General features: G+C 43.2%; 1 protein-coding gene across 2 annotated transcripts in view; it reads right to left on the reverse strand.

Moving 5' to 3' along the window:
- Window positions 1-1,128: 1,128 nt before the first annotated feature.
- The window catches only part of CERS5 (ceramide synthase 5), a 43,856-nt gene continuing 21,658 nt past the window's right edge, over window positions 1,129-23,326 (reverse strand). The window contains exons 3-11 of one of the 2 annotated variants that reach the window (XR_013348481.1): window positions 22,398-22,528; window positions 19,322-19,379; window positions 18,750-18,800; window positions 17,624-17,716; window positions 9,800-9,928; window positions 9,366-9,472; window positions 6,984-7,140; window positions 4,901-5,005; window positions 2,274-2,402 (exon numbers count right to left, since the gene is read on the reverse strand). Coding sequence is in view for 1 of the 2 variants with exons in the window: in XM_077838744.1 (XP_077694870.1) it covers window positions 2,250-2,402; window positions 6,984-7,140; window positions 9,366-9,472; window positions 9,800-9,928; window positions 17,624-17,716; window positions 18,750-18,800; window positions 19,322-19,379; window positions 22,398-22,528 (879 nt within the window). In the remaining variant the exon portion in view is untranslated. Of the gene's footprint in view, window positions 2,403-4,900; window positions 5,006-6,983; window positions 7,141-9,365; window positions 9,473-9,799; window positions 9,929-17,623; window positions 17,717-18,749; window positions 18,801-19,321; window positions 19,380-22,397; window positions 22,529-23,326 lie in introns of both variants that reach the window. The other variant, XM_077838744.1, reaches the window with a different exon arrangement.

A 23,326-nucleotide genomic window follows, 5' to 3' on the forward strand; every position in this document is an offset into this window, starting at 1 on the left:
GGGTGGATTTTTCACACTGCTGAGTGAGTTATACTGACCTAATTTCTTAGTGTAGACTCAAACTGAGGAAGTGGAGAACAAATTTCTGGAACAGCTTTGGACTGAGTCCTGCTTCCAAGCATATTAGATTTTGTAAACAATAGTTTCACATCCATGGTAAAGTCTTCCAGTCACCAAACGATCCAGAAATGCATGAATTTAACAGTTGTGTGTCCTCCTCCCCATGGCCAGATGCTCACTTCCACAAGCTTAGAGTTTCATTTCAATGTTAGACGGTTCTGGGGACAGGCTTGAGATTAAAAGTAGAAAATAGACTAAGCAAATTCTTACAAGAACTTTCCTTTAGTTGGAAAAAAAAAATTATGGACAGTGGAGTTTGCTGTAGATTTTGGTCTCAACACCAAGCCTAACAGGCAGAGGGCCTGGTGCAGTCTGAACTTTGCTTTGGACTGTTTTATCTCAATGCTACTAGAGTAACAGTGCTATAAAACAGGTAAGCCACAGCTGCTAGTTCCTCTTATTAACTTTAGAGTTTCCTTAATAGTAATTGCAGGATGTGTAAGTATTTCTCTCAAGACAGTATGAAGTGGAAGTAGGTTTGGCAAAGGCTACTTGGAAAAGTATTTGGCCATACTAGACATAGGGTTCTTTTGCTACAGATGTATGTGAGTAGAACACATAGTGAAAGTTTAGCAAGGTACACTAACTCTGGGGCAATTTAGGGACATTGAATAGAAATTATTGGAGCTAGGAATAATGAAAATATTCATGGAGGTAATGTGTCCAGCTTCGCACACAGTGAATAATTTTACAAAATGTTTGTGAAGAGCCTGTCACTTGATTAAAGCTCGTTTGACGTATAGTCAGAGCACCATAGCTGGCACTTAAGTGAAGCACTGAATCTTAAACACTATTCTCTCTCATTTGAGACAGCAGTCCCTACTGGCACCATGCTGCCTAGAGTATTAGGGGGGTTCACTAGTTCAGGAGCAATTCAACAACTTTCTGCAGTGTATAGGATTTCTTACTTATATGCTAAACTTGCTCAATACATCAAGGTGAGAGAAGTTTACAGAGCAGGAGCTGCTGTTTCAGAGAAATGCAGAAAAAATGCAAGTCAAACAAATTTCTGAAGCTTTTTTTTAATCAGATAAGAGTAAACAATTGTATAAAATAACTCAAATTTCTGAAGTTCTGCACATGATTGTGACACTCAGGTGTCTTCCATTGCCCCTGAAGTACCATTGAGTAAAGAAAGAAGCAAAGCCTCTGCTGTCCTGATTTCCGAAGTCAGTGGTGTGGAAAGGCAGCTGCAGCAATGCTCACTTCTGTCTTTAAAAACACACAGGCAGGGCTGCAACCTCTGCCTGTGTGGAAAGTTAATATAACCCACGAGCATTGCTCCATCTTTGGCTAATGTCCTGTCTTATAAATCTAACCAACCATAGCCTGTAACTCCTGTAAAAAAGTCTTCAAATTCACATGAGCTGCAGGTATGCATGTGCTGTGATATTTCTCTAAATTAAGGTCAGGCGTGCAACATTTTTTAGGTTGTATTTAAGACTTTGGATGGGCATCAAATACCACTTGGTCCGTCTTAACAGCACAGATTATAAATTATACTCTCTTTAGCACATAGCATCCCAATGGCAAGTTAAAACATTCTTTGTCCATCACAATCTGATTCAATGCATGGCTGTAACACAGAGTCACAGCAGGACTGATAATTTATAAATGATTTAAAAAACCCTCTGTGCTACAGCTTACAGCATGATGTATCTGGGTGATACCAGACCACAATCTAAATGGATCCTGGAATGCAGCAAGAAAACATACTGAACTTGCACTGGGTCAAGAAACATTTTTGGAATGGTACCTTAACCAGTCCACAGTCAGTGTCCATCCCAGCCCAAACTCATTCCATCAAGCTTGAGTTGATCCTAGTAAAAACCAGTTTGTCACACAAAAATACTTTTGCAAATAATATTAGAGATGGGACTATTAAATACAAAATGGCTTATATTCTTAAAAGTTAAATTTGCATCTTTGTTTTTGCATTAGTAATTGGCTCGGTTCGGTCCCTTCTGTGGTGTGAAACCTTAGACTGGTCTGGATTGTGCCCATCTCAGAGTTGATGGATGTTTTTTGAGGGAAGGGGTATCTTGATTAAAGATCACTTAGGAATGTGGAGTGCAACACATCTAGATATTTAGACCCAAGTCCATGTTTGCTGGAGGCCTCCCCCAGTGTTACTCCTCTTCTGCCCATTGGGCACTAGCCACATGACCATTAATCCGATTGGCACCATTGCTTGAAGTGCTGAAGATTCCTTTTGTGCTATTTGAAGTCATGTCGTCCTCTTCAGAACTGCTCTCTACATCACTGCGATCATCTTTTGATACCTGAAAGTTTAAAATCAAAGGCAGAGGTGGAAGAAAGATTACAAATTCATAGGGAACAGCTATTTGAGAGGTCTTGTCTATCTGATCAGTTTCCCCCGTATTAGATTCTTTGAATTATTTAAAGTTGAACCCCACAAGTGGGACCTTCCAACCACATATAGGGAGCATGGTACAGAATTCAGAACAGGGGACCAAGTCAAGAGATGATGATGATGATGATGTACAGCTTTGGCCAAGCTAACTTTTGCACTTCCAGTTCAGTATTATAGCTCTCTTCACATGGGTGTGTTGGTGAAGTGATTTCAGATCCATGGAAGGAGCCCATAGCAATATATCACTGTTTGATCCTTCTTCCAGTAGCTAAATTATAGCACAGATTATAAAGGATGCCTTTCCAAATGGCAAATTAGAAATATTTGTTTTAGTACTAAATTATGAGTTACCAGCTTGTTCAGACACCTTTTGGTAATCAGTTTTAGTTTCTAAAGGGATGAGTTTGTTTGTTTTTAAGGTTTGCTCAAAAGAGTACTGATGTTTTATTTCAAAAAGGAACTGGCCCCATTTAGCACATCACCATTTGCATAAGATGCTTCCCTCTTTAGAGCCTGTTTACAGAGAACTACACAGTGGGTTAGTTATCTAAGGCATCAGTTCCCAAACTTTATTGATTCATGTACCACCTTTGTAAAAAGTTATTGTGAAGTGCATTGATGAAACGTCAAGCGCATGTACCACCAGTGGTAGCCTGACCACATTTTGGGAACCCCTCTTCTCAGGAATGGGTGTACACATCAAACTCTTAATTTGTGAGCCAAAATACATTTGAATGGTGGTCTGTAGAAGGGAAAGGTTAATTTACAGTCATGCAGATGACACTAGGAATGCAGAAAGCATCTATAACCAGAAAGCCTTTATAATTTACATCTCTACAGATGGCCACTCTTAGGTCTTATGATCATAGGATCTGTCTAGTTTGCATGTGAAGCTTAGAATCCTCCAAAATCTCTTCCCGTGCTTTACAAGGTATTGGCCGGGGGAGAGTTTGATGTACAATTTCAGAACAAAAGGAGTACTTGTGGCACCTGTGCCTAACAAATTTGTTAGTCTCTAAGGTGCCACAAATACTTTTTTTTTGTGAATACAGACTAACACAGCTGCTACTCTGAAACCTGAAATGTCAGGTTTCAAAGTCTGAAGACTAGAGAAGTCAGCCATGCAATTTCATGGTATTCGCTCCTTAAAGTTTACCACAAGGGGGCAGTGTATCATCAGTATAATGCCAAATGATGCATGACAGTGTGAAAGAGAAGGTGGGTGATGAAATATCTTTTATTGGACTGACTGCTGTTAGTGAAAGAAACAAGCTTTCGAGCTCCACAGAGATGACCAGACCTGATGAGCAGCTCTGTGGAGCTCAAGCACTTGTCTCTTTCACCAACAGCAGTCAGTCCAATAAAGGATTATCTCATCCACCTTGTCTCACACATCCTGGGACCAATACAGCTACAACACTGCAAACAACAATGCGAAAAGCTCACTAACTCAGATTTAATCATACACAAGTAACCCAGTAACTGGTTAAATGCCACAGCTATAAAGGCATGGGTGCTGCAAGAGGTGAGCTGTCTCCCTATTTCCCCATTGCCTGTATAGAGCACTTCCCTACCCTTGCACAGCCCAAGACAAGCTCCCTGTACCTGTGAGTCTGGAACTAACAGCCCCCAAGTATACGGTGGGCAAGCAGTTTCTCAGTGACTAACACATTCCAGCAAAGTTCAGGATCAGCCCTGCCTACTCTGAGTTGGCATACAGACTCAAAACAGACTCAGAGAGCAAGTTTCCTGACAAATGGAAAAATCTGGCAGAAAGCCAGTGCCAGTTAATGATTTCCTGGCTGGGTTTCACCAGGCCAGCTGCATGTGCAAACTTAACCTAGGAGGTGCCGAAACCCCTCTGCAGCTGGAGGTTCCCTATCTTCCCCTACCATACCCCATTTTAGCAATTCAACTGGCCAGGGAAAGGAAACAAACCCCTAGATGTTATTCTGCTTTAGTCCCACAGTCATTTGAGAAAAGTATTTTTCCACCATCTGGTTTTTCTTAAGTGAGAACTAAAGATAATTCTGTGTGTTGCTATAGCCCCCTCCATCCATAGATCTCCTCAGTGTTACAAGCACTGAAACAGGTATCCCCTTTTTATATGCTGGCCAACGACAGTCACACAGCCAGTCTGCGGCAGAGTTGGGAACAGGCTCTCAGTCCCTTGTTCTAGCCACTAGACAAACCAGCACCTTAGGTTCCTGTGATCTGTAACCACACCTTGTTAACCTGGGTGCAACTCACAATGAGGCAGGCAGTTTAAAGGAAGCTGCAAAATGCAGCCCATCTGAAGCCAAACAGCTTTTCAGACTCACAGTTTTGTATTTATGTCTTAAAGCTCAGAGAGAAAGAGACACACGCATGGTCCACTCTACAAGCAACAGCACAGATTACACTTACATGCAAGGGATGAAACTGTCCAGCTCCAATCTGGCACAGAGAAAAGGAGTGAGAAAAGAGTGGAGAGTACAGAGGCAGGGTCTAGTCCTTTCCTGGCTAGGTCACCTGGTCAGGAGAGAAAAGCAAGGAGAGGAGAGAGATATAGACCTCCAGGTGTGGGGACAGCTACACGGACAGATACTGTACTGGGAAACTAGCAGCAGCCATGGAAGACAGTAACAAATGATAATAGACCACACACACACACACACACACCTTGCAACATGCTCCTTCCCCACCCCTCAGAAGGCCCTTCCCCCAACACACATTGCCAGAGGACTGCTTCAACTATTCCTTTAGGCTAAACAAGTTCCCTACAAACAGACCAGCCCAATAGTCTATAGGCAGTGAAAATGCAATCATAGTGGGATTCAGGCTTAGTTCCCAAACAGCTAGGGGGGCACAAACATCTGTTACTGTCTAGCTACCCCTTCTGGTGGAGGATCAAACAGCACTGCCTGGCTCTGAAGGAAGCTGCTTCCAGCCATGACACAAATGGGTAAAAATGGGGAGCAGGATCCAAGATAATTGAAGTACTCCAGCCTTCAGCCACTGGCCTGAAAACCACTGATTCAATAGGGAGGAACTTGACAGCAAGCTACTCAGGGCCTGTTACTAGTCAAATGCATGTGAATTTGTCTCTTCCACCCACCCTGGTGCCTGGAAATCGTCAACTACAGGCAGCAGGGGAAAAGAAACTGCTAGAAGCCCATGGATTGTGTCTGGAATAAGCATCCCTCTTCACAGAGCACTTACCTAAAAGCCACAGCTTGAAATTTTCCTTCTGTTCCTTGGATGTCCATCAGAGCCAGAAGGAGATAGTTCAGGCTGCCTCCCTGTCATGTCTTTCAAGGCATATGGAAGGACTTTGCATCACGGTTACAAGGATCATGTCTTTGGTGATACAGAGTCGCTCCTCCATAAGCAGACCTGGCAAAATCCTGGGAACTCCAGTATAACCCCAAAAAGCAGCACTAGCATCAGAGTCCAGGCCAGTAACAGCTCATCTAGGCTTTGATGTGCTGGGGACAGGACAGCAGCTCCAAAAGGCAAGCTCCAAGGCCTTTTATTTTTATTCTAGGAATTGGCTGGGGTGGCAGACAGGCCAAGAAATGCTTATCTTTGAGTGAAGTGGTGCGACAGGCACGAGCGCCAAGTGGGAGAGCCCAGTATGCTCTTAGGACGAACACTAACTGAACTACACTCATACGTACCGCCTCTCTGAGGCAGCTGGGCCTGCAGCAGAGAGCAGCATCTTCCCCTCTAACACGAAGCACTGCCGTCCACACCCTTATCCATCAGGCATTCATTCTAACCAGAACATTCTGCAGGCTGAAACTGGACACTATAAACAGAGTCCCACTGGCCCACTGTCAGCAGGTCCCACTACATTTCCAGTAGCCTCCCTTGCCATCCTCACTTGGATTACATTGTTGCACTGTTGGGATATGCACCGACAGTCCTAATCCTGGGTTATTACTGTAGCGAGCTCCAGATATTGAGCTCACATCACCCTAGATGTCGGTAAGGTTGGATTTCGTAACATGGACAATTTCCCCAAGATATTTAGATGTTCCTAATGGCAGCTCCAGATTAAACCAGGGAGCACAACCTTCCCCGCCTCGTACTGCATAGAGAGTGATTGGTCTTCAAGCTGCCACAAGAGGGAAGGCAAAAGCCTTGATCAAGTTACCAGAACAAGCAGAGCAACACACAAACTGAACTGCAAGATGTCATTAAAGCATTTGAACAGGCCAGACAGCATTATTCACTTGCATGGCCAGACCATCAAAAAGCGTGTGCCTCCCAATGTAAACACTTGGGCCACGTGGGTGCTAGAGCCTGCCAAGCCTAACTGACCAGGACAGCCCTAGATGAAGTTAGTCACTCACGGAAGCAGCAAACCTGCTACCCTCACCTTGGAGCCAGCACTGGCCTCGCTGAACAATGCAGACGTCTCCCTCTGATTTTCAAACAGATGCCCTGATCACCTCAGCGCTTATGAGAGAGAGAGAGGAGCCAGCCCAGCCACAGGAGCCCTTACCTTTCCTCGCAACAAGGCCTTGTAGGCAATGCGAATGATGAGACAGGACCAGATGATGTGCAGAACCTGCAGGGTTACCAACAGTCCATTGAACAGCCACCATGAAGGATAAGGGCCAATCAGCTCCCAGCTCTCAAACAAGGTAGTATTCAAGATCCTAAAAGAAAATCAAGGAGCTTGTTGGATTGGCTGCTTTGCTGCTTGACTAGAATTCCCAGTTTCCAACTCTGAACTGAGCTGACTGGGCAGATACACAATAGGTTTCTGTCCCATTTAAGCTTCTATTGCTTTGCTCTTTTCATAGTGTGATGCCCCTGATCTACTGTCCCTTGCACAGTAGAGAAAGGCCTGAAGCTGGACTTGAGTTAGTCCCTTGAACTAAGCAGCAATAGGAGAAGATGTGGAGACTCAGAATTTAGGTTAAATATAAAAATCCACTCTCCACCCTCTTCTCCAGGGTACGATCAGCATTCACAATGGCGTCAGAGGGAGAGATGGCAATTGCTTGGATCACCAATGCTGTTTTGGATGTATACATGGAATTGAGTGGAGAGATGAGCCTTATTCACATGCACAGATGATCTTGACCACATGTAAAGGTCAGGAATGCCACCTGGGGGCTTTGAAGAATTTTTGACAGTGAAGCTGCTGTTCCCTTACTCCTAGCCATTTCCTCTGTCCCTTCTCCCAAGTCAAAGGAATTGAAAACCAACTAGTGGGTCAAAACCAGGTGCCTCCTTGAAGATGGTTATGGAATTGTTCTCTTCACTGGGATTTATTGGCAATACTTAAGGAATTTAATAAAGCAGTCTGATTGTTTATAAAGTAGTCACTAGGGTAGATTGCGGAGAGATTTTTTAAAAGATCAATGCTTTCAGCATTTATTGAAAAAGTGAGAAATTAACTTTCAGGAAGGGAATCCAGAGCCTTAGTTGCAGTTAAAAATAATGGTTACCTAGGCAGCAGCTTGTGGTGGAATCAGCATGCAGTTTCATGTCATTATACCACTGATCAGGGAAGGGAACCTGTACTAAGTGGAATAGCATAGCAGCTTCAGATGCAACTGGAGACTCACAAGTTCTCCCTCTGAAGCTGAGGAATTACATTACAGCCAGTGGAAACCACATTCAAGATTTATAAGACACATTGAGTGACAGGGTGGTCTGCATCATGGCAGACAATGGAGTGAAGAGCAGAGAGAGGATTGCCTCACTTGTCAGTGGAAAGCAGTAACACCCGCCCGTCTGAAGAGAGCATCATTTGTGGCAGGCAGAGGGGACCGACATTTTCCCTATCTAGACCCTTTTATGTTTGTTTGGAGCTATACAAAAATTAAAAGGGATGCTTTTCCAAGGGCCCTTGGTGCCTCTGCCACGGGGACAAAACTAAAACTAAATAGGAGCTTATCCTACCCCAGAAATACATCCCAAAGAGATGGAAACTAGGCCCCTGCTGTTTACAAAATAAGGATGTAGGACAATGACAAACCCAGGTGTAGCAGACCTTAGAAGACACCTTCTCTAGGAAAACAAGACGTGGATAAATACAATGATCAGCAACAAGATCCCACCAAGCCTGACTTCGTCCACGTGGAGGGGAGGGGAATCTCATTACGGAATGATTAATTACAAACAGCTAAGATTTCTAAATTCAAAAATACCCCAATACCTATTTCAGGCTCTATGCAGCTAGAACAGGAGTCAGGGCAGACAATCTTCTGAGACCAGCAGGAGAGGAGCTAGGTACTTCAGATGACCATAAAGAAGAGTGTCACAAACAGAACCTTGCCTCTGGGAGGATGCGCCTCACTGGCATCTCAATTTTTACAAGATCTTATCAAAAGACATTAAACCACCTTTGGTTCTGTGGGTTCGTCTACACCGGGACACTCAGGAAAGTCTGGACAAATTTATTAATGATATGAAGTTAATGCACACTAAATTGCTGGGTAAATGCTCTCAGTCGGAAGTAAAGTGGCCTTTACTGAAGCTTAACCCTCCAAATCCACAAAGGGTTTAGGGGTGCTTTAACGTCAAACCTTTATTTTATTCATCTTAGTTCCCTGTGTAGACAAGCCTGATCTGTATAATGTCTGGGAGTTACTGGCTGGGAGAGTAGGCTGCAGTTGGGGGTGGCATTCAGCTGCACTTTTTGACTCTGTGCTCACACTAGGGGTGCTCCTACTCTAAGTACATGACAAAACATGAAGAAACCACTCTGACAAAACCTCAAAGCTCTGCTCCTAAGCAACATTTAGGAGGGCTGCAGCTTCATGCTGAGGGGCTGCCTGTAATGAGCGAGAGGATCCCTAATACAAAGACTGCCTTTAGAGGAGGGAAGGAACAAATACTTGACTCTATTCAGAAAGATCCAGGTACTTACCAGAAAGGGTAAATACCCAGTCGAGTGACTATGAACACAACACCAAAGAGTATGAAGGTGGCATCACACAGGCGCTGGTACTTAGCATAATTGGCCAGCTTTGCAGCCTGAGAAAAAACACAAAAAAAGTGTTAAAACAGCATTCACCAGACACAATCATTTGATCATTTGGAAAACAGTGCTGGAGCACTCAAGCCACTAAGTCACCAAGGAGTTTGGAACATTTAAGGACTATTATCAACTTGGGAGATGTCCTGGGGGAAAGCCAACAGAGTGGAATCAGCAGTGTGTGTTTTTGGGACATCCAGCCTGGATTGTGTGTGGAGGGTGAGGGGTGAAACAGGAGAGGCTAGGTTTTATCCTCTTGCCTCAAGAGTGTGCTCCTTTGTCATTAGGGATGCAAAGCTTAGACAGGAAGCAGCAGGCAAACTTACCTCTAAGAGGAAGTCTGAGGCATCATGTAGACATAGCACCAGAGTTCCCACCCGCAACATGTTATTCATATAGGAGAATGTAATGAGTCCAATTGTAGCCAAGTGATGGACAAACATGATCAGGAAATCCTGAAAGGGGAAGATGAAATGTGAGGGATCTTTGGCAGCCAAATGATCACAGACACTTATAACAGGGGCACCACGACTGACAAAAAAAGGGCCATATGGTTATTTTAGGTCAGACACTCAAGCTCCTTGTTTGCAAAAAGCAGAGCAGATTTCAGCCACAATCATCTTTACTTGGGAGGTGCAGACCACAGACACTACAGGTCCCAGCATGCCGCATCGGGATTAACAGTTTTGCTTCAATCAAGATGGAATATTGCATGCTGGGGCCTACGGTAGTCTCCTTGGGCTGCAGCTCCGTAGCAAAGTTAAGTACATCTGCAGGCCTCACTGTAAAACTCCAGAGGCCAACATATGGCCTGCACTTTGACTCTCCCTGCTTTGGGATGACTGCATTGCTAGCATATGTCTACACGGCAAGCAGCAGTGAGTATCAGAGCCTGGGTCTACAGACTTGAGCTGTGGCACTATAAATAGCTCTGCAGACATTCAGGCTTGAGCCCTGAAATCCAAGGAGGCGGGTGGGCTTCAGAGGCTGAGCTTCAGCCCAAGACAAAATACCTACATGGCTGTTTTTACTGCCATAGTCTGTAGACTTGATGCTACAGGTTTCTGATTGCCATGTAGATGTATCCCTAAGGTCTACTCTAGAGATCACTGACCTGAGTAATAAGAAATAGACCTGCTATTACTGCTATCAAGTGGGAAAAGCCCACCAGAAGTAAAGCAAGCAGAGGCCATGCGTGGTCCATGCATCAGGGCCTGCCTGGCAATACAGTAACAGCAAATCAGTCCATTAAAATTCTACAACACATACAATTTTCTGACATAGCCCCCCAATATCTACGTCCTGCATTTGCATCTTTGTTAAGGCATTTCAAGCGGGGAATTAATCAACTTTTGTAGTGCTGAATTCTTTATTAAAATGAATAGAAAACAATGCCCCAAATGCTTCTCTCTCTCCATTTCTGCGGCTGCAAGATCTACCATAGCTTGCTTGACTTTTTGTATTTCAGGACAGAACAAATCCAGAAGTTACAGAATATTTATTTTTTTTGGGGGGGTGTGTGTGACAAAGTCAATACAAGAATTGGGACAATTTTCTACTTTACACTTTAGAGAGCAAGAGTAATAAACCGCTGGTTTCCTCTGAACTGTCGGTTTGTTTTCCAAGGACAAACACTAAGCCAATGGCTAAAACTCGGCAGAGTGGAATTAGATTTTAGTGATCATGACCAGCCATCATTCTGCTATTCACATGGATGAAAAGTCACTTTCCAAATTCATTTTTTTAAATCATTTCTACCATCTTTGCCCCATGGTCATCCTGTTCAGCAAGGCATTCAGTTGTAAAGAGAAGACTGGAAATCTTGTCCTTGATTTCTAAGGTAGAAATAATTCCCACATCTTTTGGAGGTGGTGGAATCTCCTTCCTTAGAAGTTTTTAAGGTCAGGCTTGACAAAGCCCTGGCTGGGATGATTTAATTGGGGATCGGTCCTGCTTTGAGCAGGGGGTGGGACTAGATGACCTCCTGAGGTCCCTTCCAGCCCTGATAGTCCATGATTCTATGATTGCTGCTCAACTGCAAGTGAATGTCACAGCTCCTGAAAATGCCAGTTAGCACCAACTTTTATCCAACTGACCTGCTTTGGCACTAAGGTACCCATGAGTACTCGCTCTGAATTTACAATATGGAGATTTGACTTATATATATACATACACACCTCATTTGGGATTGTCACCATTTTATGGATACTAATGACCAGTCAATGTAAATATAGTAGCCCATGAGACCTTTTATTATCCAAAGCTCTCAAAGCATTTTAAATACATTAATGAGCATAGCTTCACACCACCCACAGCAGTATTATCCATATCACATTAAAGATGAGGAAAATGAAGTTCAGAGGTAAAACACCTCGCCCAATGAGACACAAATTAGTCAGTGGCAAAGCTAGGAATAGATCTATCTGTCCTGGGTTTTAACCTCCACACAATAATTTCTCTCACTTAGCCATGAAACCTGGGATTTCCCAAATCAACCTTAACAAGGCTCTTTTGTATAAGCCCTTTAATGGATCAAGACCAGGTTTAGTTAAACATGATTGCTACTAAATCAAACTTCACTGTTTAAACAAGGTACGCAAAAAGGCTTGGTTCCTTCAAGTAAATAACTTCTCATTTGTTTCTCTAATCAACAATCCTTGTACTTGTGGAACCTTCTGTGGCTCCATTTTAAACATTTATAGTACCACTGTTTACATTCTATAATTTTAAGGATTTGAAAAACAGTGTCAGGAGAGTTTAAAGTTGAGATATGATTTTTTTCAGACTCTTGTCTCCCTGCCTGAATTTCATATTGCCCCAAGACCAAACACAGTGAAAGTGGGTAGGGATGAGGAATTCAAGTATTTCTTGGGGCTCTCCCTGAGTTCTTCAGTTGAATTAAAGTAACACCCAGGGACATGCTGAAGACTAGAAGACACTCACTACAATGACCTGTGTGCCACCACAATACGTTGGGAATGTACTCCAGGAGCTCAAGATTATTCTTGCACTGTCCCTCATTTCAACATTACCTGGCTGTCAGCTTCTCTTCCTCTGGGACACAGGCCATTTGTCCCACTGCTGTCCCATCTGTGCCAGCACTGGTAGATAAGCATGGTACATAGGGACACTGGTCCCATGCTGTACTCATCTCTTCCCTACTTCAGTACAGATCATTTTCACTCCCGCACTGCTGAACAGCATTGGAGCTGTTCGTTCACATCCTTCATTCTTCCCCCTTTCCTTAGCCACCAGACTTAACATTAAGACTGAACTTCGCACTGTTGCCTGCAGCTGCGTACCTCTAAACTCCAGGTTCATTTGTTATTTGGTTCTCCCCTTAGCATTTGCTTACCCTACAATGTGGGAGTCACCTACCAATTTAATCACAGTTGAATCTGCACTAAGCATGGACCAGTCCCAGCCCAGCCCAGCCCTTTGAAAGGGACGGTCTTCCCTTTCCTGGTGATGAGGAGACAGTCACTTGGTGACAAGATGCCAGCATGGGGCAAGTGCACATTCTGAATACTGAATGGCCTGGGACAGACACATGGCTTCTCTCATTACATGCCAAAGAAATGATTATGCAGAGATCAGATGCCTCAGCAAGCTCCTCACTTGTCCAGGACATGAAGCAAGTTCTGAACATTACCAGCAAGGACAGCACTACTTGAAATCCTGAGCTATGCAATTCAGATACTAAGCATCAGAATCAAGAAGGGAAGAGTCTGCATGCTAACCTAGAGCCAGACTTCTTCATGGGGGTTCAGGGAAGAGCAGCCAAGCAACTTCCCAATCTGTTCAACAAAACCTAGCTGCACAGAGGGAAAGACAGCCACTTGAGGGGCAGTTAACAGCAAGTATCTCTGACCAAAAGAATTGACAGTTCAGAGGCCCGTAGAAACAAAAGGTATGTAGATCCAGTTACCCAGGCTTTAAATATCTGACTGCGGGAGAAGACTACTTAGATTGTTGATTTAGCTTCTCTGGGAATAGTAACCCAAGTAGTAAGAAAAAGGTTTTTACTGACTCATTGACCCTGACCTAAGGAGGGTCAAAGTGTTCTGTCTTGTCTGACACTGTTTTCTATGGGCTGAGTTTTACTGGAATAGTTTGCAATTTCACAGTCTACCATTGGAGCAAGGGTCCACTAGCTGGGCTTTTTTCAAACAGACAGTGGGTGAGGTGCCCAACATAGGTGCCAGCAATCAGGCTAAAATGAGACTGCAGCATCTGGCCTTTCCTCCTTCACAATAATGGGTAGAGCATCATGGCCCTTGGAAGAAGCCAACAGGAAGGAGGGCTGATATAGTTCTAGAAACTTGGGCACACTTCTTACATAATTTTACTCACACAGGCAGTCGACTCTCAAGAAGCTGTCAAGGTCTGTCTGTGGCTCCTAATGAGCTAAGAGCCCCATCAGAGTTTAATGAAAGGTCTTTTAGCAAGGGCCCTATCCCCAGTGTGAATGAGGTCATGGAGAGCCCAAACCACTGAGATTAATTTTATCAATTGAACTCTGATGGAAAGAAACATTTTACTTTGGGAGGGGCCCTTGTGGCAGGTTTAACAACTTCTTTTTTCCTAGTAGGGATGTAAAATATTAACCGATAAGCATCAGTCTTATTGATAATGTATTCGGTTAACAATTAAACTCAGCTGCCAGCCCCGGGCACCTGTGGTCCTGGCTGCCGGCCCTGCATGCCCAGGGTCCCAGCTGCCCAGGGCAGCAGCAGAGCCCCACATAAAATGTGGGGGTGCTGGAGCACCCCCCACACCCAACGTTCCCCACCTATGTTGTGAACTCCTTAACGGTTAAACATTTAACTAATAGACTTTTAATAGTTTAAATGGTTACTTTTTGAAAATGCTATTTACATCCCTATCTCCTAGCTGCACCCAGCCTCCACATCTTGGGTGGGGAGTATGCTGGAAGACTCATCTCGTAATCAAACCCCATGATAACTTCCTCTGACCTTGTTGAGGCTGGTAATATCCACTGCAAAAGGTTTATTAATAAAGTTACCCTACCTGCCAAGCTGTCTCAGGAAACCTTTGTTTTCTAGGTAATGCTGTAGATAGATGGAGAGTGAGTCTCTACCCAGGGCAAAAGGCCAAGATAGAAGCAGAAAAAACCCATACATAAAACTTCTCTCCCCTCCCATAATACCCATCTGCAGCACCTCTTTCCTCCACAATACCAAGCCTACTCCCCTGGGTTCTGTCTCCCTCCCTATAATACTCCAGCAACAATTGCTTGATTTCCCCCATTGTCAGATGAAGCTTCTGGCCCTCCCAGCAAAGTGTCTGATAGGGACTGTGTTAGCACACACTGAGCAGTCCACTCCCAGTTTAAGTGACTGGGCCCAAAATGCTACATAAAGAATAAGAACAGGTAAGTAAAACTGACTAAACAACATGTGAAACTGACCACTCTTATTTTCACTGTGTGAAGTGCAAAGACTAATTAGTGTTAATAGCCAAAAGTAAATTAGATGACAAAACTAAAAAGTAAAGTTATTAGCAACAGGTTTCAGAGTAACAGCCGTGTTAGTCTGTATTCGCAAAAAGAAAAGGAGTACTTGTGGCACCTTAGAGACTAACCAATTTATTTGAGCATAAGCTTTCGTGAGCTACAGCTCACTTCATCGGATGCATACTGTGGAAAATACAGAAGATGTTCTTATACATACAAACCATGAAAAAATGGGTGTTTACCACTACAAAAGGTTTTCTCTCCCCCCACCCCACTCTCCTGCTGATAATAGCTTATCTAAAGTGATCACTCTCCTTACAATGTGTATGATAATCAAGGTGGGCCATTTCCAGCACAAATCTAGGTTTTCTCCCCACTTCACCCCCCCCCCCCCCACGACCCCACTCTCCTGTTGGTAATAGCTTATCTAGAATAGAGACTGGGAGTGGCTAAGTCATTATGCAGGTAACCTATTTCCCCTTGTTTTTTCCTACCTCCCCCCCCCCCAAGACGTTCTTGTTAAACCCTGGATTTGTGCTGGAAATGGCCCACCTTGATTATCATACACATTGTAAGGAGAGTGATCACTTTAGATAAGCTATTACCAGCAAGGGGGTGCGGGGTGGGGAGAGAAAACCTTTTGTAGTGGTAAACACCCATTTTTTCATGGTTTGTATGTATAAGAACATCTGTATTTTCCACAGTATGCATCCAATGAAGTGAGCTGTAGCTCACGAAAGCTTATGCTCAAATAAATTGGTTAGTCTCTAAGGTGCCACAAGTACTCCTTTTCTTATTAGCAACAGGAAATCTTCATTTAAGAAGTTATTAATTTCAACCTGATAGCATCCCCTTAGATACAGTACCACATTTCATACTGACATTCACAAATTATGGTGTTTCGTCCACCTTGGATGGAGTCTGTGAGACAGGATTCTTGTCACATCACATACCATTTATACACAATAAACAGCAATCTATTTACACACAGCCAGATTTCAATAAAAGTAAAAACCCATAAACAAAATTTTAAAAGATTACAGTGAAAAGTGAAACTCCAGGCTGGCACTCAAACACAGATTTGATAGCATTTAAATGATTACATCTTACAAGATTCACTTCCTACCTTACACATTTACTCTCTCATGACTATTTTCTTGATAATTGCCCACTAATGTTCTACTTTTTCTCCTCCACCATAATCCCCTGAATTCAATCCCACTTCTTAATAAATCCTGGGTAATATTTTACAATGGCCAATCCCTGTTTATTTCTCCCAAGATTGTATAATGTATCTGTACTGATGGGGCTTTAACTGAGAAGCTCCCAATTTGAAATTTTATTTGACAGTGACCAGAATGTCTAAGGAAGTTGCCTCCAGTTTGTGCTATGACCATCTCAGCTTTGTGCTTTTCAGTGTCTGTTTGGTTCAACTGTTTGGATTTAATTTCTAATCAGATTCTGCATTTTATGTAGACCAATACTGACTTGCTAGCAGGGCTTCATCTTCTAGGAGTACTTGGTGTGTACCAAGAGACCGTTGAAGATGGTAGTACTCAGGCAGATAATCACAATTAATGTTACGTCTCTATGAATTGTTTTCCTGGTTTTAGTATAGTAATCTTATCTCACAGGTTAAATTTTTGGTAAGTGCCACCCAGACAAAGGTGTGACTAGCTTTGTAACACAGTACTTCCTGAAACTGGCTAGGAAGATGTATATCAACCTGTTTTATGTGGTTGGAGGAATAACTTGGAATCCTACTTCTTCACTGGGGATGGGAAGTTCTCTCATCAGAAGGGAGTAAAGATATATCAAGTAAACAAAGCAGGCCTTGCTTGATCACATAAACAAAGCCAAAAAAATTCACTAAGCTCCTCTATATTTGTTTGTAACTAAACAGAGGACTGTATGTATGTGTGACTAACAGATATAGACATTGGGGCTTAGGAAAGAGAAGTCTATTTGAAATGCATTTGAATGAAAGATCATTGGAAGGCACACAATGTTCCATAGGAACAGCAAGGAGACTCTTCCCCATATGAACCGAGACTCAAGAAATTTCCAAAATCACTTGCCAAGCCCAAAAGAAGAGGTGCAGGGTAACATTTTCCGAAGTGCCTAAGTTACTTTCAGTGGGACTTAGGCTCCTATGCACCCAAATAACTTTTGAAAATGAGGCTTAGGCTCCTAAATCACTTAGCACTACATATAAAATTTTCTAGAGCATGTGAGAAGTAGGTTAGCTCAGTCACAGATGGAAGTCATGCTCCCTATAGAATAATACAGAAACTATTAGTCCTTTTTATTTTGCCAAAACTAAAAAGCTTTATTCTAGCCTCGCCACCCATGTCTAGAAAATGTTTAGAGCATTTTATTTCTATATTTTCCTGTAAGTCTCCTAATTAAAATATATTTTTATACAAAGATTGGGATATATGGATTGATTCCCCCTCTTCCCTCTGCAGAGTGATAAGGATGGGCTGCCAGGTTGCCAGTCCCCAAAGGCCTGTCTGTGCACTGTCTACAAAAGGAAGCGGAATGTGAAAAGAGACGAGTGACAGGATAATGCAGTTATAGCTATATTTCAGCAGTTTTTACTAGCCAGAGAGACATAATTACTCCCGTTAGCCCCGTCTGTTCATGCGTTTAGTGAAGTTCTGGCTTCTCTTACCTTTCGTTTAATGTCTGTAAACTGAGAAAACATGAGAGACCAATAGAAGGCCAGCTCCATGATATAATAACAGAAAAGACTGGATGTTAGGGGCTGGGGAAAAAAACAGAACATTTGATTAAAAGGCAAAGTACTCCAAAATTTGCATTAAAAGACTTTCCCCCCTGCCCCTAACAACCAATCTACCTCTCCTGTGGCCCCAGCCTTCTGGAGGAGAGGGGGTAGAGGGGGGTAAGTTAAAAGTCCCAAATTAAACTTGTTTAAAAAAAAAAAACATAAATCAACAGAAGTCTATGGTTTAGATTTATTTTTAAAGGAATAAAATTCCCTTTCAGTGTTTGCAACCTAAGAGCTACCTGTTGGAGTAGAAGAATAAGGAGGGGAACCTGATTGGCTGTCTACAATTATCTGAGCTGAATGAAGGGCAAAAAGAAAACTGCAATTAATGGTACTGGTATAAGTACATTTGTAAAATTGCTCTACTTTTAATAATTAAGTACCAGATAGGGAAATTTGCTTTAAAATATATGAGCTGGTGATCAGTTCGGTTTGATGAACCAGTCTCTCTATACCATGAAAAATACCACATCACAACTACCCCTTTGTGGGCAGTCTTAGCTCAAAGGCTAAGAACTGCATGGGCCAGGGGAGAACTCCACTCCCACACTCAGAGGTGAAATTTCCTGAGCAGAGCAGTAACTAATGGACTAGAAGTTTACCTTGTTGCAGCCTGTACTGCATCTGCTCTGTGGGCAGTGAGAGGCATTTAGATCTCCCAAATTTCAATCTGACACCATTCACATGGAATAACATTGGAGACATGCAAAGGGTTCAGTTCTCAAAACTGAGGGACTTCAGAAAACAGGAGCATCACACATAAGAATATAAAAATGGCCATACTGGGTCAGACCAAAAGTCCATCTAGCCCAGTATCCTGTCTTCCGACAGTGGCCAGTGCCAGGTGCCCCAGAGGGAATGAACAGAGCAGGTAATTATCAAGTGATCCATCCCCATCGCCCATTCCCAGCTTCTGGCAAACAGAGGCTAGGGACACCATCCCAGCCCATCCTGGCTAATAGCCATTGATGGACCTCTCCTCCATGGAATTAGTAAATATATATCTTACCTGAAAAGGGTAGTTGTACCAGCATTGTCGTGTGTCCCAAAACCAGGGTGACTAGAGTGAAAAGAAGAGATTATCCTACTAGCAATTTTTTCCCCACATGCTCTGGTTTTGGCCAATTAAATAACTCCACCCCTACACCACAATACTATTTCAAAGGTCTTCACCTTGCGTCTTTGGTCTCAGCTACATTTATTCTGGGGTTTCACAGAGATGAAAGCCATTTTTTTGCATGCAAAAACATGCCATTGTTCACATAAAAATTCAAAGTGGAAACGTAGAGCTTTGCAGAACTCTGTGCAAAGACAGCCCAGAGAGATGGATCTATGTGAGAAAACAGAGTATGCTTAAGAGTGGACAGGCCCATCCTATTCTGGCATCAGAGAAGAGAGTCTTCTAGCATTTCTGACAGCCTTTCCTGTTTTGTGAAGACATGACTCTAAATGAACACACACAAGAGTCCTGACTAGGAAGCATAAGGAAGATCTGAGGCCACTGAACTCTTGCTATTTTAGTCCCATATTATGTCACTCGGAGCAAGCAGTGAAAGAAAAAACACACAAAACTGAACTCACCGACCAGATAAATTTGAGTCCATAAGAAAATATACTTAAATAAAACGTAAACCTCCACCTGGGAATGGAAATGAGAAAGGGAAAAAATTAAATGTTTGAAATTAAATCAGCATTGTATGTTTAATGTTTGTGTAGCAAAAGCTGGAATCATTATAAATGGAACCAAATTTGGCAGTTACAGGAGTGGAGTTTTCAGCCACTAATGTGCAATCCTCCATACATGGCAAATTGACTGATATTGCCCTTTGGAACATCATCTGTCCATCAAAATAAAAATATTTATATAAGAATCAAACAAACAGCACAGCTCCAAAAAAAAAGTCTACAGATTGTCTTGGAAATACATACCAAGGTTAATGCCAAGTTATACATCTCAGTATGTACATATGCTAAGGCAACAACTCTGAAGAAACCATTGTGATCTACTGCGACATATATGACAATACCCTGGACAAACCTTATGGAATTAGAGATTAACATGATTGAATTAATTTCAATACTTTGGGGTTCACTGTATTTAAAATGAAATTATGTATGTGTTATTGTGGAATTGTATGCAACTTCTCTAGGGGACTGACTAATACAATCTCTGGGAAGGGTTAGGAACTTCACACACATTGTCCCAGGAAGTGTCTGAAGTGGAATTCCTAGGAGGTACTGGGGAGAAGGGGATTGCACACCCTGATGTACAGACTCAGCCTTGGAAGCTTCGCCCCAAGGGAATGGACTTCATGTCTGATGATCCCTTGTTACAGGAGGACAACTCAAAGACCCAGTTTGGATTCTCCAGGGACTAACAGACAAAACACAGATTTTTCAATAAAGAGCCTAAATGGAACCTGACTCAGGGCCTTCCTTGTGATCCAAAAACTGGACATGACCTGTGGAACCTAGGGAAGAATTGGAAGGACTTGGCCTACTGAGGCCCCATGAGACTGAGTGCTAGTTCTGAGCTAAAACTGTTATGAACTTATGACCACAAAAGAGAGCCCTTTGGGGTCTGAAGGGCTCACCTGCCAGATGCCATGTTAGAGCCAGTTGGGGTGATCTCTGGTAAGCTTATTAGCATGTCTGTAGGTACTTCTATTGGCTTTAATGTTTTCACTGTAGTGCTTTTACCCTAAGAATTAAATAGACTTGCATAGGAAGTCCTGTGTGGTAACTTAGAACTGTCTGCAATTACACTGTGTACCAACTCTAAAGGGAGAAGCTAAGCAGGCCTGCTTAGGCTGGAAAAAAAACACAGTGAAGGCAGGGAACTGCTTAGCCTGGAAATACTCTGGTCAAGGTGGTGACAGATGAGGATCTCCACCCAAGAAAGGCAATGGCTAGGCGGCCAGAAGCCTGACAGTGGGTGCCGCTGCTGGACAACTAAGGGAAAATATAGGTGCAGCTGCCCTGAATTGTGACCGTAGGCGCACAGCAGATGCCCTAGTACACATAACATGTTTCAAACTACACTTGCAAGCCAATTAAGAGAGATACAGGGGAAGTCCTCCTCCCATTCCTATTTGTCCATCTTATCTGGTGCCTCTAAGTATACAAAGCTTTACTTGCATGGGGAGGAGGGGGGAACGTTGGGTAAGAATTACATGAAGATATTAAGGAAGTGATTGGGAAAGAGAAACCACCACAGGAGGAGCAGGGAAAGGTGTTCAGAAACTACAGCAATGTGGGGGGGGTCATGTAAGTACCTAGACCAGATGTCGGCAACCTTCGGCATGCAGCCCATCAGAGTAATCCGCAGGTGGGCTGCGAGATGTTTTGTTTACGTTGACCGTCTGCAGGCACGGCTCCCCACAGCTCCCAGTGGCCACAGTTTGCCGTTCCTGGCCAATGGGAGCTGAGGGAAGTGGTGCAGGCTGCAGGGACGTGCTGGCCACTGCTTCCCGCAGCTCCCATTGGCTGGGAACAGCGAACCGTGGCCACTGGGAGCTGCGGGAGTCTGTGCCTGAGGACAGACAACGTAAACAAAATGCCTCGCAGCCCGTCAGCAGATTACTCTGATGGGAGCCATGCTGAAGGTTGCCAAATCCCTGACCTAGACAGAAAGACGCAAAAAGCAAGATAATGAACTAAAGTGAGAGTGAGACGGAACAAGAATCCAGAAAGCGTCCATACAACATGTGCCATTGCCTAAGCCATGAAGTCAGTTCAGGAAAGTGTTTTGTCTAGGAAATCAGACTGTCCAGACAGCTCACCATTGTCTTGAGGGGAGTTACTCAGTTGAATACACAAGGTGAAGTGTTACCATCTGCATGAGAGATATGGTCCACTATGCAAGCCTCTCTTAGAAAGGGATCATTGGCTATTGAGTCCATAAATATTCCTGTAGAGCTGTCCTGGTGTCTCATGGTACACATATCAATTGATATGACAGCATGCTAAAAGCCATTTTAATTTTCTCTCTGTTGGTCTGGGTGGAAACTTGTTAGGTTGGCATTTTTCTCTCTGTGATGGAGTGAACCCCCATCACCTGTGAGAAAGAGTTAAATGCCAGTTAAGCACAGTCACTCCACCTGGGCACTAATTAGTTACTTGTCAGCAAGAGAGTATGGATCAGAAGAAGAATCAGGTGATAAGGCCTGGGTGACTGTTAAGTTATCAATAGGCTGAGAGAGTTCAGTCTAGAGAGAAGCTGCAGGGAGCAGACAGGAAAGGGGGCTCCTGGGAAAGGCTGAAGTGCCAGAGTCTGCTGGAGGCTAACGTACTTGATACCAGAGCCAAGTAAAGGCAGTGGAACCCCAGGAAATAGTTGAGTTCAGGGCCCACAGGATAGGGGGCTTTTTGGACTTTGGACTACAGTTGGACATTTTGTTCACATGAAAGGAGCCAGAACAAGCTGCTTCTCAGACGGAGGACTGAGTGGCATCCAAAGACAGACAACCTGCAGAGGACACAAGGGACAAAAAGCCATGCAACGTTGTATCCTGACACAAGGAGATGCGCGCAAATCTTTACACTTCAAATACCGAAAGACACCAAATTACATTAAAAATTCAAAAATTTCAGTTAAAATACAGTGCAAAAGTGGAGCTTGAATTGAGGCCATATTTTGATCTCTGCACAAACCTACATGCTCTCACAAAACTTAGTGAGGATGGTGGGTTTGTCCTGGTTCCTACGATGGCGAAACCAGCGCTGGATCTTTCGAACATCCCAGTCTAGCTGCTTTGACAAACCTTCTAACCTTCTTCCATCTGGACACTGAAAAGAAATGAAACAAAAGTCAGACATTTCTTCTGCCTCCCCAACCTTCCACAGAGACTTCTTTCTCTCCCAGTCTTCTCTCTGAGACATTTCCCCTCTAAACTCTGACCTCTGTCACAAAATTGAGATGTAGAGAAAGAATGAAAAATCATGCTAGGAAAGGTGTAATCTGCTAAAAATTCAATTTTAGAAGGAGAAATCTGTTGAACTCTTACCACTAAAAAAAAAAATAAATAAAAATTATATTCACGTTTAGCCTTCACACGCATGTTACCCACCATAACAAGAATTCAGATACATTATTTAAAAGTAAGTGGGTTCAACGCTTCCCCCCCTATTTCTCCTCCAATTCTCCCACAGCAACAAAGAACAGTAACACTGATAGCTGGTATATTGTTTACTGTGTAACTAGCATTACACAGTACAGTACACAGGGAATTTTTAGCAAGCTGCTCTGGTCTGTCGGCAGAAATCTGCATAAAAACTTGCATCCGATGAAGTGAGCTGTAGCTCACAAAAGCTTATGCTCAAATAAATTGGTTAGTCTCTAAGGTGCCACAAGTCCTCCTTTTCTTTTGCGAATACAGACTAACACGGCTGTTACTCTGAAACCCATAAAAACTTGAGCATTCCACTGATATGGTCAGCACTGAATCCCCCTAGGAGTAGCAGGAGTGGATAGTCATGACATGACAATGTCTCTTGATTTGAAATAAAGGCTCAGATTTGGCCCATCTTAAGTATTTAAGAGGTCTTAAATACCAGGGGTCGGTCCTGGGGCCGGTTTTGTTCAAT

The sequence above is a fragment of the Eretmochelys imbricata genome, chromosome 20 (assembly GCF_965152235.1).
Source record: "Eretmochelys imbricata isolate rEreImb1 chromosome 20, rEreImb1.hap1, whole genome shotgun sequence".
Classification (NCBI taxonomy): domain Eukaryota; kingdom Metazoa; phylum Chordata; order Testudines; family Cheloniidae; genus Eretmochelys; species Eretmochelys imbricata.